This window comes from Tetrahymena thermophila, assembly GCF_000189635.1.
Source record: "Tetrahymena thermophila SB210 genomic scaffold scf_8254597, whole genome shotgun sequence".
Lineage (NCBI taxonomy): Eukaryota > Ciliophora > Oligohymenophorea > Hymenostomatida > Tetrahymenidae > Tetrahymena > Tetrahymena thermophila.
Window position 1 is genome coordinate 617,427 of NW_002476368.1, and position 18,165 is coordinate 635,591.

At 21.4% G+C, this 18,165-nt stretch overlaps 4 protein-coding genes across 4 annotated transcripts; 1 reads left to right on the forward strand and 3 right to left on the reverse strand. All coding sequences in view use genetic code 6, as the record gives it.

Moving 5' to 3' along the window:
• Window positions 1–886: 886 nt before the first annotated feature.
• On the forward strand, window positions 887–3,769 carry TTHERM_00346800 (alpha/beta hydrolase family protein; the record flags this gene model as incomplete). Its single annotated transcript, XM_001018526.2, has 13 exons — window positions 887–927; window positions 1,023–1,101; window positions 1,182–1,247; window positions 1,371–1,489; window positions 1,642–1,743; window positions 2,087–2,231; window positions 2,294–2,373; window positions 2,433–2,541; window positions 2,675–2,853; window positions 2,915–3,045; window positions 3,137–3,232; window positions 3,285–3,694; window positions 3,749–3,769. 13 exons carry the CDS (start codon window positions 887–889, stop codon window positions 3,767–3,769), a joined length of 1,578 nt encoding a protein of 525 aa, XP_001018526.2.
• Window positions 3,770–5,348: 1,579 nt separating this feature from the next.
• TTHERM_00346810 (matrix MMP37 protein) lies at window positions 5,349–6,371 on the reverse strand (the record flags this gene model as incomplete). Its single annotated transcript, XM_001018527.1, has 1 exon — window positions 5,349–6,371. The coding sequence occupies one exon, from the start codon at window positions 6,369–6,371 to the stop codon at window positions 5,349–5,351; it is 1,023 nt and encodes a 340-aa protein (XP_001018527.1).
• A 2,141-nt stretch (window positions 6,372–8,512) lies between these two features.
• On the reverse strand, window positions 8,513–13,333 carry TTHERM_00346880 (cation channel family protein; the record flags this gene model as incomplete). The annotated part of the gene is made up of 6 exons (XM_001018529.2): window positions 8,513–10,205; window positions 10,482–11,267; window positions 11,323–11,494; window positions 11,562–11,708; window positions 11,947–12,351; window positions 12,529–13,333. The coding sequence occupies 6 exons, from the start codon at window positions 13,331–13,333 to the stop codon at window positions 8,513–8,515; spliced, it is 4,008 nt and encodes a 1,335-aa protein (XP_001018529.2).
• An 880-nt stretch (window positions 13,334–14,213) lies between these two features.
• On the reverse strand, window positions 14,214–17,860 carry TTHERM_00346890 (kinase domain protein; the record flags this gene model as incomplete). Its single annotated transcript, XM_001018530.2, has 19 exons — window positions 14,214–14,316; window positions 14,373–14,462; window positions 14,534–14,623; window positions 14,675–14,764; window positions 15,056–15,145; window positions 15,262–15,345; window positions 15,418–15,510; window positions 15,577–15,741; window positions 15,811–15,894; window positions 15,973–16,053; window positions 16,103–16,192; window positions 16,253–16,342; window positions 16,556–16,645; window positions 16,706–16,795; window positions 17,200–17,289; window positions 17,393–17,482; window positions 17,585–17,677; window positions 17,735–17,769; window positions 17,846–17,860. The coding sequence occupies 19 exons, from the start codon at window positions 17,858–17,860 to the stop codon at window positions 14,214–14,216; spliced, it is 1,653 nt and encodes a 550-aa protein (XP_001018530.2).
• Window positions 17,861–18,165: the final 305 nt, after the last annotated feature.

Below are 18,165 nucleotides of genomic sequence, written 5' to 3' on the forward strand. Positions count from 1 at the left end.
TTTATTATTTTGAATTATTGTATAAGTTTTAAGAATAAATATTTTAAAGTAGATTATAAAAATGTTTGGATTTAAAAAATTAAATTGTATTAAGTTTTAAATTGTTAGGATCTTCATATTCTATATGGAAATTAAAATATTAAAAAACTATGAAATATTTTAAGTTGGTTCTCACTAAAAGTGTAAAATAAAATAAATGACCCGATTATTGTTATTAATTTTGAAAATCAAATTAATTTGTTCTTCAATTTTAAATATAGAAATTTTATAAAATAAAATTATAAATTTTTAGTTTAATTTTTAGAAATAATATTTTGCAAGTAATTTACAAATTTGTGAAATAGATTACATGACTGGTTATAATTTATTATTAATAACTTTTTATGCATATTTGGTTCGGTTTTTTGTATGCTTCACAAATTAAATTAATTGTACAAAAATAAAAGAAAGGAGTAAATTGAAAAAGTAAAATAAAAAGCATAAATAGTATCGATTAATTTGGATGAGAGATAATAGAAATAAGGGTAGTTCATTTCATACCTTAAAAATGCACGGCCTTATTTACTTCAGAATATCAAAAATTGCAAAAAATAAATTAATCAATATATTTTAGATCAAGTACTTTGATAATATTAGATAAATAAATAGATATTTTCAGGGTAGCTACATATTTTCTTTCTAGTTTTACATAAATTAAAAATCATAAGTGGATAGTTGAAAGTACATATTAAATCTTTCACTGAAAAAGGAATTAATAATTAATAAACAAAGAAAACTTACATCTGATTTATTAAAAATTTTTAATTTTTTGTTTGATCGATTGATCAATAATCTAACTTTCTATAAAAAAACAAAGAAAAATAAGAAGTAGAGTAAAAATTAAAATATGATTAGAAAACTTGCTAATTACATTATTAGGCCATAAAGGTAAAATAGTTAGACAATGATTAGCATTTTAATACTTTTGTCATTCATTAAAAAGATTAAAGATGGCATTTTGTAGCTAAATTTCATATTTATAGGGTAATATATGAAGATTCTGATTTAGGTGAAAAGCAATTTATGCATAATTATTCAATGATACATCGAGAAGATTTTGATGTAATAATTTTCTAAATTACTGCTTTAAAAAGCAGTTTAACTAAAATAAAATTGAATAAAATAACAATTTAATTATTTAGTTAAAAAATAAGAGAGACCAGACAATAAAATGTAGTCTTTTCAGGTAAAAAAGCTATGAGTTTGGGGTAATAATTTGGTTAAAATACAAATATTGAAAAGGACTTTTATGGCAAAGCATAAATAATTAAAATAGAAAATTAAGAGTTTATATTATTTAGTAGTAATTGTATTTTCTTTTCTAAATAAAGTCTTAATAGAATTGTGTTATATTTTGCCATGGTAATTCTGGTAATAGAACCGCTATCTTTGAATGCCTCAATTTTATACTTGATAGAGGATTTCTTGCATTTTGTTTTGATTTCACAGGGTAATATTCTTGGCTAAATTTTTTATTGATGAATGAATTTAATATAGCTATTTTATTTTTTTTCTTTATAATGAAATTTTGTATTGTTTATTTCTGATTACTATTGTAGAATTTCAGAGTTGTTTTCTAATTGTTTTTTCTTAATCGTAAAGTTGTGGCAATTCAGATGGAGACCACATTACTCTGGGCTACAAAGAAAGCTAAGATTTAGAAACTGTAGTTGATTATGTTAAATCTTTAGGTTACGTCAATAAGTAATTAATTTAGCTATCAATTTAATTTAGTTTTTTTTGTTAACTTACTTGTAATATTTCAAAAATCTAAAAGTAATAAGCTGGTTTGTGGTTTATTTGACAAATTTTTCAATTTTCTTGTAAAAAGTAAATAGTAATAAAAACTAAGTATATATAAAAATCTAATTGCCTATTATACTTAACTCTAAATAAAATCCACAAAAAAAAAATTTTAATCTAATTCTTTGATTTTGAGTAAAATAACTGCAATAATTATAGTTATAGTCAAATGTTAAAAAACTAGATAAAAAATAACATATAAACAAACAAACAAAAAGAATATTAAATAATAAATATATAATAGAATTGCAATTTGGGGTAGATCAATGGGCGCTGCAACAACCCTTTTATATGTAAAAGAAAATCCTAACGCTGTAGATGCTATTTGCTTAGACTCTCCATTTGCGAACCTCAAAATATTGATTTATGAATTCATTTAAAAATTCAAAGTAGTTTGATTTGATGTTTGAGTTTTAAAATTCTTTATATGTCTTTTAAAATAAAAATAAAGGTATTCGCTGACATTTTTGGTGATATCTTATACCAGAAAGTAAAAGCACAAATCGAACAAGACTGGAATGTTAATATAGAGTAAAATTTTAATCAAATTATATAGTAATTAAAATTATGTAAATTTAAATAAATAAAAGCAATATAAATCCAATCGAATGTACTCAGCACGTGAGAATTCCTGCTATATTTTTGCATGCCCTTCATGATACTATCATAAATAAAGATCACTCAGATAAAATAGTTAAAGTAAAATATATATTATTAAGAAATTATAACTCTTGCATAAATTTAAAATATAATTGAACCAGTTGTTATTTCTATAAAGAATAATTTAATTCACATTAATTTTTTATCAAATTTGATTTAATTAAATTAAAAGCTGTATAAGGGCAGGAAAAAATATTATAACTTTAGTGGTGGACATAATGACATAAGGAATGATTAGCTATACAATGAAGTTATGAATTTTTTTGAAGAAATCTTTGGAAAATCTCAAACCAGCATTACAAGTTGCCATAACCTAGAAGATTATAAGCAAGATAATATTTAATCCTTCAAGTAAATCAATAAATTTGTTAAATAAACATGCTCTTTCATATTATAATTTTTACTTACATAGTCCAATTAACTTTAGTACATCAAGCTTTGGTGGCGATAGCGATATAAAAAATGATCTATTGACAGAATAACAGAAAGATAGACTTTATGTAAATAGATAAGCAAAAAGATCTAAAATTTTCTTTAAAACAGGTACAACTAATTTAATTCATTTTTAAAAATAATTTGCTAAAATTAGTTTTAATTTAAACATTAAGAGTAAACATATTTTTTATATAAAAAGAAAATCTAATTAATAAAGATGGCGATAACGATGCCATGAATAGAAGTTTTGTGAAAATAAGAGATCTAAACATCTAAAGAAGAATAAGCAAAAAAAGTTAATCAAATTAATATATTTAATTATTTTTTAATTGTTATTTTGTCTAAAGAAACAACAATTCTACTTAAAAACTTCGTTGAAATGACTGAAGATAGTGATGATGACTATTATGAAAATTAAGATACAAAAACTTAATATAATAAGATACTTACTTCAAATGGTAATATAAAAAACGAATTCTAGTAAGACGATAACTTACCCATAAGAAGCAAAAGTAACAGCATTCTTAAATCTAGCACAGTTGAAATAATAATAGATAACTAAGGTAGAGAGAGAGGCATCTCTCCTAGCAAAAAAAACTAGCTCTCAGGGCGTTAATTGCATTCGTAAGAATTTGAAGTAGATGATGATGAGTTTGACTGTGAAGATAACCAAAAACATATGCCAAACACAAACGAATGCTTTTCTTTTAAAAAATATTCTATTTATAAACATGCTTCTTCAAATAATCACGAATAAGTAAACTTATTATTATCATAAATTAATCTGAGATTATTGTTTTTTTAAATAAAGTTTGAAAAGACTTCATTTTGAAAGAAACTTCATACAAATATTTAAAAATTACTGAAAAAAACTTTAAAAGCAACAATTATCACAAAAATAAATTTAATAGCAAAAATAAAATAAAATAAACAAAATTTAAACATTATAATCAAAAAGTTATAAATTACTAAAATAAATTTAAATTATTGGAGGTTTTTCTTTTATTTCACAAAATTATTCTCAAATTCTTCACATTCAATCAAAAACTACTTACTAAACAGAAAATTAAAATACTTAAATAAAATAAATTATCTTTATCATTTACACTTATTTAAACTTTTCTATTTTAGCTTATTGGTCTATATGAATTATCAGCTGAATTTTACTAAATTTTGCAAAAATTAAAAACTTTTTGATTGATTATTGAACTTAGATGAATTTTATAAAATAAAATTATTAAGGCATAGATATTATAAAAAATTTAGATAGATTATTAATTAAAAAGAAATTATTATAAATAAGTGATGGACTAGTATTAAAAAAAATAGATTTTATAGACCTAAAAACTCCTACTACTAATAAAATAAAATGTTTCAAAAAATATTACTTTATATTGTTAAGAAATTTTTCTTCTAATATTAATAATAACCATTTTCTTAAAAACAAACTTGACATAAAATAAATTTGCAATAACAACATTTGACTTAAAATTCATTAAAATAAAATAAGGATAGATATTAAATTTGTTAAAGAATATTTTATTTTCTTATATCATTCACAAATATACAATTGCTTGTTAGTATTTATTGAATAACTCATTTATATCTTTTAATTTAATTGTACTTTCACAAACTATTTAAAAAAGATGTCTTGATAATTTTTTGAATTCTTAAAATATTAAAGCTACAGTCATATATTTAAAAAATTCCATAAAATTTAAATTAAAATCTGCAAATATTTATAAAAATAATTTAGAAAAATTTAAAGTTGATAAATTTAAAAACCATTAAAATCCGATAATACTTTAAATATATTAAACTTTTAACAAAATAATTGTTAATAAACATAATCAATATTTTAGTAAGCTACATTAAAAATTTATTTATCTATAAATTAAACTGATTTTTGATATTAATAGTAATACAAAAATGATATTTATAAATGATGTCTAATTAATTATAAGCATTCATCACTATCTTATTTATCTATAAGTTTTAGTTCTTAATTTTTTATTTCATCTTATTTATTAGCTTATTTTTTATTTTATCTAGCTATAGTACTATTAATTTATATAAATACAATCCATTTTATTAAAAATAGGATGAATTATTAAATTATTTGAATATATTGGAAATTTTGTGTATCTTGTCATGTTTATAAGAAAGAACTTGAGATCATTCAAAATTATATTTTTTAAATATTATTGATTAGATAATATGTTTAAATTTAAATTTGTGCTTTTTATAAAACCTTTTTAATTAAAATATATTCTATCTTAAATATAAAATTAAAGCTATAGTTTAAAAATATTTATTTTTTTTACTTTTATTTCATTATCGTATTAATTTACAAATTTAATTACTAAAATAATATAAAAATATGCATTTTCTTTCATATAGAAATACATCAATCATCTTTTTAATATTCCTTTTTGTAATTTCTTGAAAACGTAATAAATATTTTTAGTAGGAGAAGTTGCTAATGTATTGTATAAAATTAGTTTTTAAGAGGATCCCATATTAATTTTTCTGATTCTTTCAATAATCTATCTTTAAACGTCTTCCAAATTAATAATTTTAACATTTATTTCATTAGTTCTTGCAAATAAACCTAAACCATCAGGGAGACAATTTACAAGTTAATAAACAGTCTCAGAGTTAGTTTCGAGCTTGATATGCTCAGCTCTATTTCCAACTACTTGGGCTAAGCTATTAATTGGATTGTTTTATTCTATAACATCTTTATATAAATGAGTAAATCTATCATAGTTTCCTTCTACCAAATTTTAAATTTTGTTTTTATTCTCTGCTCCAAATAAAAATCTAACATCTCCAATATAAGAAAGAGAAGCAATAGTCATTAAAAACTCTTTCATTTCAATATAGGGTTTAAAGTTTAAGAGCAAGCTGATTGCTGTTGCTTGAATTAAATTGACCCTTAAATCAGAATTTAAAGTAGGATTTTGGACTTAATCAAGCTAAATAATTTTAACAGGTTTGTGAAGTCTCCCGCTGCAAGTGAGAATATTCCATTTTAACAAATCTTTGCTAAGCTATTTAACATCAACAACTCCATATTTAATATTAAGTTTCCTTTTTTAATCAAATGAATCAACTTAAATGCTTGGATTGAAATGAACTGGAGTGATGTATTATTATAAAAAATGTAAATATGATGAACCTAAGTAATAACCCAAACCACTATAGTGTGAAGGGTTTTTTATTAAGTTCATTCTATGCCATTCATCTGCATCTTATACTCCAAATATTAAATCGATCATAGGTGAATCTTTACTATAATCATAACCTATTTATCTAAAAACTCCTGAACCATATCCAAATGCGAAATCTATTTTTGGGAAATCCCTTTAAATTATTGAATCAAGCTAAAGCTCCTCAACTAAACTCTTTTCTTCCTATTTTACTTATGACATTTGTATATTCTTTTAAATAGAGTTAAAAATTCATAAATTAATCAATTATAACTTATGTTTCCAGAAAATATCCTTAAAACAATCAAGAAATATCTATGCAATTTCTTAAAATAATCAAAATAAGTAAACTGTAGAATATAATATAAACTTATCCCAGCCATAAAAAACATAAATTAATAAAAAATTTTTGGAGAACCTGGGCATTGATCCCAGTGCCTCTCGTATGCTAAACGAGCGCTCTACCATTTGAGCTAGATCCCCTTCACAATTTTTTCTCTAATTTACAAGTTTATTATCATTAAAAGTATAAAATTATAAGTTTTAAAAACTTGGAATCGACTAACAAATAAAATGTATCTATCTACGCTATTAAATAAAAATGTTCTTAAATTTATAATAATATTAAATTTAATTCTTATGTAGCCTCTACTTATTGATAAAAAAAATTATCTTTTTATGTGTTTTTACATTAAAATTATTTTATGTAAATGCTTATCTATAAATTTTATAAAAATTTAAATATTTTGAAAATAAATAAAAAAATTGGAGAACCTGGGCATTGATCCCAGTGCCTCTCGTATGCTAAACGAGCGCTCTACCATTTGAGCTAGATCCCCTTACAATAATTTAATTAGTAGAAAATTTTTTCTTTGATTTTTTTCATATTAAAAATAATAAAACTTAAAAAAAATTAATTTTTAAATCAATATGAAGGGGATCTAGCTCAAATGGTAGAGCGCTCGTTTAGCATACGAGAGGCACTGGGATCAATGCCCAGGTTCTCCAAAATTTTTTTATTTAAATAAAATGCTTTTAAAATAAATAATTAATATGAGGCAAATTAGGATAATTATTATTTTGCTTGATCTAAATAAAGTAGAAAAATAAATAATTTTATTTATTAGCAAAAATAAAAAGTTATGAAAAAAATACTCTCAATATTTTGTGAAGGGGATCTAGCTCAAATGGTAGAGCGCTCGTTTAGCATACGAGAGGCACTGGGATCAATGCCCAGGTTCTCCAATTTTTTTATAAAATAAATGAAAAGATTGAAAAGATATTCAAATTTCTTTAGTTTATATTCAATTATTTATTTATTTAGAAAAAAAACAAAGTAAAATAAATTTTAAATAAAAATAGTATGAAGGGGATCTAGCTCAAATGGTAGAGCGCTCGTTTAGCATACGAGAGGCACTGGGATCAATGCCCAGGTTCTCCAATTTTTTTAAAACCTAATTATATTTACAATTAACTTTTTTAAAAATTTTTAGTTTATTATCTCATAAATCTCTTAGAATATATATGAATTTTTAGAATTAATACAATTTATGAAGAATTTAATTAAAGCTTTATCCCAAAATAATTTATTATTTAAATACATTCTAGAAAATAATAAAAGAGTATTAAATGTTAAAAATTTATCTTTAAATTTCACAATTAAAAGCAATAAAATAATAATAAAGAAAATAAATAAAACTGTTTAACATAATTAGATAAATTAAAAATCTTCACTACTGTAATTTCTCAAATATTAAGACTAAAATAAATTGATGAAATTAAGAAAAATTAGGTTTAATTAATTCTCAGATTCAGCGAATCAACTAAAATTCAAGATCCGAATTTGTGAGGAAGTACAGTATTTTTATAGAAGCATAGAAATTTATATAAAAGACCTAAAAAATTAAAACCTGAAAAAAATTAAAATAAAATTTTTATTAAATAATATTTTTTAAGACAATTTCATCATGAATTAAAATAGAAAAATAAATAAATGATTTGATTTTAATAATTAATTCTACAAGAAAGTAAACTGTTTTAATAAAATGTAAACTAACAAAATTTCATTTTCTTTTAGGAAATTAGTAAACATAGAAGACATTTATTTTACAATTTTTATTATTTTATTATTTTAAATCTGTACTATTTAATTAATTATCAACTTTTTTAAGAATGTTAATTCTATTAATTTTTTTTATTAAAGTCTATTTCTTAAATAAATATTTATCAGTAAAGAATTAATAATCAGTTTCAATTTTTATAATAGTTTAAATTATTTTCTTTATAATAAAAATTAATAAAATAAATTTATTTGAACAAATTATTGATTTTTTTTAATTTATAATTATTACTTTTATTAATAATCATACGACATTTAATAACTCTCCTAAGTTTTATTTTAAATTATTTTTTGGATACAATGATTCTGACTTTTATGAGACTCCATATGACAAGAAAGTTGGCTTATAGCTTGCTAAATTAATTTGTGATGTTGCATTTTACAATAATCCATTACAAAATTAAGACTTTCTTGGTAAATTTAACAAAATATTTTACCTCCTTTCTTTAATTGGAGGAGATATTACTTTGTTTGGTTTTAGCTTTTTAAATAAAATTTGTTTTTTATTTTTATTTTTGCTAAATATATAGTTAAAATTATTATGAGGGAAAAATTTTTTAAAATTATTTATCAAATCAAACTAATCCATAATAAGCTCATTATATTTTGAATCCTCATCATTAGTAGATCCTGAACGCTGATTCCTTGCCGCCTCAATATAATAATCAATGCTTTGCTTATTTAAGAGTAATCCCAGTTGCTGGGGATTAGAAAAAATTTCATTGTTGGCAGGAATACCTAAAAGTTATAAAGCTTATTTGATTTCTTAATTTTTATTTAGCTGCTTTTGGCTTTATTCTTGGAATTTACTGCTTTGGTTTTATTTTTTCAAGTTATTAGAAGAATTATTTTATTAAGCATTCTATATGTAATTGTAAGCTAGATTTTAAAGATAATTTTAAAAGTGATTTTAAGATTTTGGCTCTTCGAATTTAACTGATGCTCCTCCTTTTACCTCTACTGAGCTATTTTATATAGATTCGTTGTAGAAACTTTGAATCGTATTTTTTTCTATGTAAGACTATATGCTATTAGATACAAGCATCTCTATCGAAGGTCTTAGACCCATCTCAGAAGATAGCATCTTGGCTGGTTTTTTATTAGAACTACTATTTTGACGGATAGAGCTTTAAAGTGACCTAAGCTTTTCTTCATTTTAATTTGTGCTTGAGCTTAATTCATCATAACTATTTCTTTTTTATGTTTGCTAAATTATTTAAGTGGTCATATTTCTTTTTTTATCTTTCTTTCTAATTTTATATCCTTCTTAATAGTTATTAGCTATTGAATCTTTTATAATTTGATTTGATTGTTAACTCTACATTTTTGGAACTTATTGCAAATTAGAATAAATTAAATCTTCATTTTTTTCATTTTCTAATATTTAACTATCTAAGTATTACTCTCTATCTGACTTTTAGCAAAAACTTTCTACTTTTTATAAGTCGTTTTAGTAATCATGAGGATACTAGTTTTATTCGGCTTGGGAATTAAAGCTATTTGATAATTAAGCATTTTTTGAAGCTAAATTACTACTTTATTCTCCATTTAGAAAGCTCTCAAGATACTGAAAATCTTTATAGCTATTAAAGATTTGATTAGTTTCTTCTTTTTTTATCGATTATAGGTTTTTAAACGATTTTTTAGTCTTCATTTTCGATTTCATTTTTTTCATGCTTTTAGTTTTCTCGCTTTTAAACATAGAACTTTTTTCAATTTAAGTAGGATAACAATTTAATGAAGAATTTGAACCTTATTATTCATTAGAAGAAGACTAATTTGAACTAGAGCAGTATTCTTAATCGCTTTTATTATCATTAGATTCTTAAGATTTTAGTTCATTATCAGTTTTAAACAAAATTTCAACCATCGAATTATAATATTTCAAATTTTATTTTAAAACATGTTAAATTTTTTTGTTATTTTCAATATGTATCCTATTATTTTAAAAGTATAATAAGTTTTATTTTATTTATATGTAATACAATATCATAAATCTCAATTGCAAATTAGATTTATGACAAATTAGTTATATGATTACTGTAAAATTAAAGTTTTTGTTTCTTTTTATTAAATAGGTTATATAAAATTTTTTTACCATTAGGAATATTGTAAATAAAATTTTCTACAAACTATGTTGGTTGAAAAGATTTTAAGAAATTACAGTAAATTGGATTTATTAATTTATAAAATAGGATAAAAAAAATAATTACCAAGGATCTATTCTACTCTTTTTATGAGATCTTTCAAAAAATTGCCTATCTTAAAATATACTGAAATTGTATTTCAAGATTTTATATTATTTATCGAATATTTAATGTATTTTTGGACAGTTGCAAGCGATATGGCCTCCTTATTAGCAAACATAGCATGATATAAAAACTTAAGGTAAGTCTTATTGTATTTTTATTTATTCTTCCATCATTTTAAATCTTTCAAAATCTTCATCATTTTCTTTAACCAAATCAATAAATTTTTATCTGTCAATTTTATATAAAGTTGATAAATTTAAACTTCTTGCACATGCCTTTCTGGCTAACCCAGAAAAAAAGGATATTTCTCCAAAAAGCTCATTTTGTTGAATTTATTTTATCACATGAATGTTATTTACACTGTTACCACTAAAATTACTCGCGCTTAAACTTGGAGGGCTTATTTGATAAATTTCAATAGCTCCACTTTCAACAAAATATATAGATTAATCATTATGATCTTCTTGCTCAAATATAATTTCGTTGGGAGAAATAAGAACTTCTTCCATTATGAAAACTAATTTCCTTAAAGTTTAAGATGAAAAATTTGCAGTGAAAATTGAAAAATTTTTTAATATTCTTGAATTTATTTCTATCGTGATTTCATTTCTTAATTTATTAGATAAAGTTTATAAAATTTGATTTTCTTGGCTTTAATTTCTGTCTTTCTACTCCTCAGCCAAGAATGATAAATAATGTCTTACTCTACTTTTAAGTGATATACAAACATTTTTTCTGTTAAGATACCTTTAAATTAAAATATTTAATTTAATTACATGGACAATTAATTCATATAAATTACCTCTAAATAGTAGTTATGTTATCATTTAATTGCTTAGATGATTTTTCTATTTCTTAGAGTATAAACCCAATATTATTTATAGAATACGCAAAGACGCAACTAAATAGAATCATTGATATCGATATGAAAAGTGCTTCTATATAATTGCATGCTGATATATCTCCATATCCAACTAGATTTATTAATTTATTTTTTAAAAATTGTCATTAGTTTTGATTTATTTTGTGTATTTAATATACCTGTAGTCATTGTTGTTATAGCCCAATACATCGAATAAATGTATTTCTATAATTAAGTTAATCCATCTAATTAGTATTTTTATATCCATGGATTAGAAAAACCATTTTATAGCTCATATAAACCTAAAAAATACCAACCAAGACTTACTATATATATTAAAACAAATAAAATATTTAATTTTTGTGGAGAATTAATTAAAAGAAAAAAGGTGGATTAAACTAATAAATTAAAAATAGAATCAGTAGAAAAATTCTTTTTATTTAATTTATTTAAAATCTGATTAATTCGCTTAATTAAAAAATTAACGATTAATAGAGAGGTTTGCAATTATATTATTTAGTAAATTTTAATTAATTTGTAAATTGAGGTTAAAATATTAAAAACCTGTATGAGCAACTGCAAGGACAGTTAGTAGCTAATTAAAAAGCCTAATCACATGCTTTTAGCTTTCTTTTAGTGTGAATGCATAGCTGAAGCGATTTATTTTTGGCTGAATACCATTTAACTTAAGGAAAATTAACAAATTCACTACAAAAGTGCTAAATGAGTTAGAGGGATTGTAGACTAAATTTGTATTTTTATTTGTTACCTTATATCCCATAACAAAAAGAGAGATAGAATCAGTTAAGAATATTATAGAGGTTAAATACTTCAAGGATATCTTTTTTCTATTTGTGATGATAGAATCCTGATTAAAATATGCTGTATTGAAGTTAACCAAAATGTCAAATAAAAACACTATGAAAGTGTACAGAAAGTATTATTCGGTAAAATACGAATCATTTTGATCTTAAAAGAAGAACATTAAAATTGAATAAATATAAATGAATGAAAAGGTAAATAAAACTTAGAAGATATCCCAGTACACTCTAATTAAGTCAGTAGGCATAAAAACAGGTAGAGGCTTTTTAAGCTCAAATAACTAGTATAGCTTATAAAAAAGTAAATAGATTGACTTGTTTTTACTCTTTTTTTGATGAAAGTAAACCAAGTCATTCAATATTTTAAGCTGATTCTCCGATAAATCTTCAAACTTTCTGTTATTCATCCTGTATTTAAGTTGTAAGATAAAATTTTCAACATGATTATTCACACGCTAAACTCTACTCATAGATTTATTTATAATACTGTTAATTATATTTGCAGCTTTTTAATAGTTGTATATACTTTATCTTGCATCTGCTGGGTTGTTATTATTATTTACTGGATTATTTTAAATATTATTTTTACTTTAAATTTAGACATGTTATTCTATATTTTGGCAAGATTCTGGGTCCGCTAAATCATCCTATTTATAATCTTCTGAGCAATTTTAGTTATCATCATTTTTTAATGAATTATTTCTCAAATTCTATTTATTTATTTTATGGAATTAGCTATCTGAATCTGCTACTGAATCATCTTATTTGTCATTTTAATTTCTTATTCCAGTGCTATCACCAACATTTTGTTTTATCAAAGTAGATGATTGCTCACATAAAATATTTAGTTGACTTATTAATTAGGCTTCACTAAACTTCTTGACTAGCTTACTTTCATCCATGAAAGTTTCTTGGAATTGCTGTTTGTTTTCATTTAATATTGAAAAGCTTTTTCCCTCTTATGCTGCAATAATATCTTTATCATCTTTACCATAATAATGTGATGATGATGAATTAATATATTCATGATCTCCTTTTAAGCTTTTTACTCCATTCTAATCAAATATCCTCCCTTGTATTGATTTATTTTAAAAGTTTTATATATCACTAGAAAAGCTTACTTTACTCATTTCGCTAATTTAATCTTTTTTTTGTTATTATTATTATTTCTATCAATTTTTTTCGCTTCTTATTTTAATTCTACTTAAATTTTGTAATTATGTTCTAATAGTTATAATTACGAAAAAAAAATTAAGGTGTTTTGTTTTTGTAATTATTAAATGTAAAATAATATGAATTATTGACCATACGAATAGATTAAAATAATGTTCAAATGAGATTACCTGTTTATAAATATATCATTTATATTTTTAAGCTTAACAAAAATAAATAAAATTGCTTTTTATTTGTAAATAAAATGGGTTAGGAAAGCTGTTTATAATAAATTTGATACATATTAATAATTTTCACTTAATTTTGATAAGTATTTGCTTTATTTAAATTGAAAAACTCATTTATTTAATTATTTTAAATATTTAGATCTTAAAAAAATAATTAATTTACCATAGAATAAAAAGAGACAATAATAAAAATTAAAGTTTCAAATAAAAAGTTAAAATTTAAAATACCTTAATATTATACTGTAATTACTGAAATATTAAGATCAGCTCTGAAAAAACTTTTTGGCCAAATTATATTTAATTTGTAAAAGATTAGATCAAAAAATTTTCTAAGCAAATCATTATGGTAATAATGATGTAATTACATTAAATATAATTTTGAATAGGAGAAATAATTAAACTAGAATTTTATACCAAATTATTTTAAATATTAATTAATAACTAAATAAATTTGAATATTAATTATTTATTATTTGTTTTTTTTTAGTTAATTTTTATTAATAAATATTTTAAATTGCACAAATCATAAATTTACAATAAATGGTTTAAAGTGATAAATTTTATTAAGTTAAATAATTATCAAATAAATAATGTCATCAGTTTATTTGTCTCAATCCCAATAACTATAATATGTTTATTAGACTAACCTTTTCATTTTTTTAATTTAATTTTCAAATCTTTCTACCCCTTCTTCTTCTAGATTCTGACATGCACTTTAATAGGATAAATTTAGGTTTGATGAAAATTTATTCGATTTATATATATTTACCTAATGTCATAACGAAGAGTTGTAACATTTTAGCATTATATTAAGCTATGTCCTAGTTTAAACGCTTGGTCGTTATCAATATCAGTATCACTTTAAAATTTTTATCAATTTCAAATAAAATAAAATTTGCTTTTATAAATTATAATAATAAAAATCAATACTTTATATCAATATCTAAAGTTTTTAAGTTTTAGAAAAGACTCAAACCTTAACCTATCAACGATGCATTATCTGTACAAACTATATTCTTACTATTTAGAAATAATCCTTTTAAAAAGAAAGTTAATTGTGTATAATTTTACCCCAAGTTAAGCTTTATAGACTCTAACAAAACTGCCTTTGACAAACCTTAAAGAAAATCAAATGCACCACCATCACAAATTTAATTATGTCTTTTTAAATTATTTTTATATCAGTTAATTTATATAAAATATCTCATTTTTTGTAATTTTATAAATTTTTTATTTTAATTTGTAAATTAAAAAAATTGAGTTATAATTTAATATAGATATTTTGGTAATATTTTATGTATCCTAATAAAATTTCCATTTTTATTTTAATTGAAGATTTATTTTATTAAAATGAGTTGCTTGCTTTTATTAATTATTTGGATAAATGTTATATTGTTTATCTTTAAAAGTGTGTTTTATTTAAGAAAAATATTTTATTAGATATTAAATTACTAAAAGTTAATATCGATTTCCTTAAGACTTGTGCATAATCCTATATTTTAGCCTAATTCCTATACTATACAATCATCAATTGAATCCCCTCTTTATTGATATTAAATTATTTATTTTATATCATTTATTTATTATAAATATATTATTTAAAGGAAAAGCTGAATATAATTCAAAAGATAAATAAAATATTTGCAAAGTAAACTTACTCAAGACAAAGAGTTAAATTAGTTAATTTTTTGCATTTCCCTATCCCTTCTCCTAACACAGAAATATCTTTGCTTGACAAATAACTTTAAAAAACATATTTTTTAAGATAGCAAATTCATTAAAAGTTATGAGAAATGTAGAATAAATCAATTTACTTCATATAAATTTCTAAACTTTCTAAGATTTCACAGCAGGATATTCCTTTACTTAAATGAGAAATATCTATACGTATCGGACCATATTAATTCCTTTTGTGTTTATAAAATTATTGGTTAATGAGATAGAGACATATGATGTTAAACTATTTAATTTACATAATTGCGATAGTTAATTTTTTAAGGTTGATCATATTGCATAAAAAATTATTCAATTCAAATAAGGGACCATGATTTTCTTCTAGATATATCTATAAATCAGATAGATTTACACATTATTTTAATCTTGAAAAGATATTAGCAACATTTTCTACATTTACTTTTCTAGTTTTTTTTAATTTAAGTTTTATTTTAAATATATTATTTAAAACTAATTAAATAGTTAATTATTACCTGAAATAAACTTTTAAAAAACTTAAATTTACTAGTTTTCCTATGTTTTCTGCTATCTTCTCACTTTCTTTGTCTTAAATGGATCTTTTAATTTATCAGATAATTATATAAATTAATATTTATATGATTTTATATTAGAAACTACTGAAAATAAACATTTACACTAAATTAAGTTCTAGATGACTCAAATTCTTAATTTCAGAGATTCCAGTTGTTAATTCTTTTGATATCTAAGAATTTATACTATCCAAAAATATTTATTTATTTTTCATTTTTTTCTTATTTATTTTACTCAAATCCAAATTATAATATGTTTAGTTTAGATAAAGTCTTCAAGCTGGTAAAGAAATCTTTATTCGTCTATGATATCATTTTTTAGATACTTTTATTAAAAATCATAAATTAACTTCTCACATAAATTATTAATAAATTGAGCACTTACTCGAAATTGACTTTTAGTCTTGTAAGATTTGTACATTATGCTATTCCTTGTGCCAAAAATAAAGCTCCCTAATCAGAGATATCATTTTATCTAAAATAAATTTTTTTTTAATTTGAAAAGCTATTCTAACACATATTATAAATATTCTAATTCTTCAATAAATAAATCGACAGTATTAATCGAGCCACAATTTTAGTAGAAAATTTTTAAATTATAAATTTAATAATAATATTGAAAGGTTTTGTTTTCCCATTTAATTAGGGACCACAGTAAAGTGTAAAATAATCAATTAAAATTAATTACTCTATATTTATTTCCAAGCATTAAAGCTTTTAAAATTTAGCTAAGATGGCTCCTAACTTACTTGCCCCTTTAGAATTAATTTTATTTTAGCTTTTGTTATAAAATAATAAATTAAAATAAAAATTATTATCTCAAAAAAAAATTAAAAACTTTAAATTGAGATCTAATTGATTCACATTTTCACATTAAAGTATAGTTTTAGTCAAAAATTATACTCCTTTATCACCAATATTATTAAATCTTTTCATTTAAAATAATTTATTTTTAAATATAAATAAACCAAAATATTACAAAACACTTTTTTATTGCTTTATTACATTTTGTAATTTTAAAAGGAAAACTATTTTTTTTAATTAATTCTTAAAATTTCATTTTAAGTTTTTCTTCATATTAATCAACAGCAACAGTAAGTGTTGAATAATTTAAAATAGTAAAAAAAATTAAAATTAATCTATTATTTAAAAAAATAATTATTGAAAGAAAATACTTACCCTAAATAAATGGTTAAGTTATTTAAGTGAGTAAAACTTTGTTAAAGAGGTTATTTTTGGAACCCATCATCACCAATCATATTCTACCTAAAATAATAAAGTAATTTATATTATAAGACCAAGTGCTATCAATTTTTTATTAGATTAAATAACCTTAAAGCAAGTTCTAAACTTGAAATTTTTAAACAATTTCCTAGGCTATTGCACAAATCTATGAATCCACTTTCTTTAATTAAGTTGAAACTATTTTTTTTAAATTAATTAAATTAAAAATAGATATTTATTTTTCGATTTAGTAAGAAAAATACTTAATTTTTAAGGAATTTAAAAAAAGATGTTTATTTACCTAAAGTCAAGTTTTACTTGAGACAAATTTAAACATTAAGAAATTTATTTAGCAAAATTAGAAGCTCCTTGATTTCCTATTTAATTTGAACTTTTATGATATTTTTATTAAAAATTATATATATCATTCATTATATGCATCAAGCAAAATTTTAGAAAGTATTAACATTTTTAAGGAAATAAAATTATTTACCTTAAAAATATAAATAACTCTATCAGGTTAGTGCTTCTAGAAGATATTTCTTTAGATAATATGGTAGCTTATTAGTCATCTAGATTAAAATTTCTATTTTTTAATTTGATTTTAAATCACAGTAATATTTATTAAGTTTATATCAATTACTTTTTTTCTAGCTTGTAAGTTTAGCAAGAACTTAACTAATTTTAAAAATATTTTTATTAGTATATAAAGTATTTTTATATCAAATAATTCATAATTTTCAAATTAATTTACTTATTTAGATGTCATTTTATTTTATTGTTTTATTATTTCTTCCTTTTACTTTTATTTTTAATAATTTATATTTAGTAAATAAATTATAAAATATCCTGTTCAAAATCACTACATTTTAACTTAGTAAATAAAACCAAATGTAAACACAACTGATCAGGTAGTTAAAGTATAAAGATAATAATTAAATAAATAAATAACAAAACCATTCTAGACTAAACTCTGTTATTATAAATACGAGCTTGTGAAAAATTATAATAAACTCACTGAAATAAACCATAAATAAAAAAAAGATTTGCATAGAATCATAGTATTTATATATA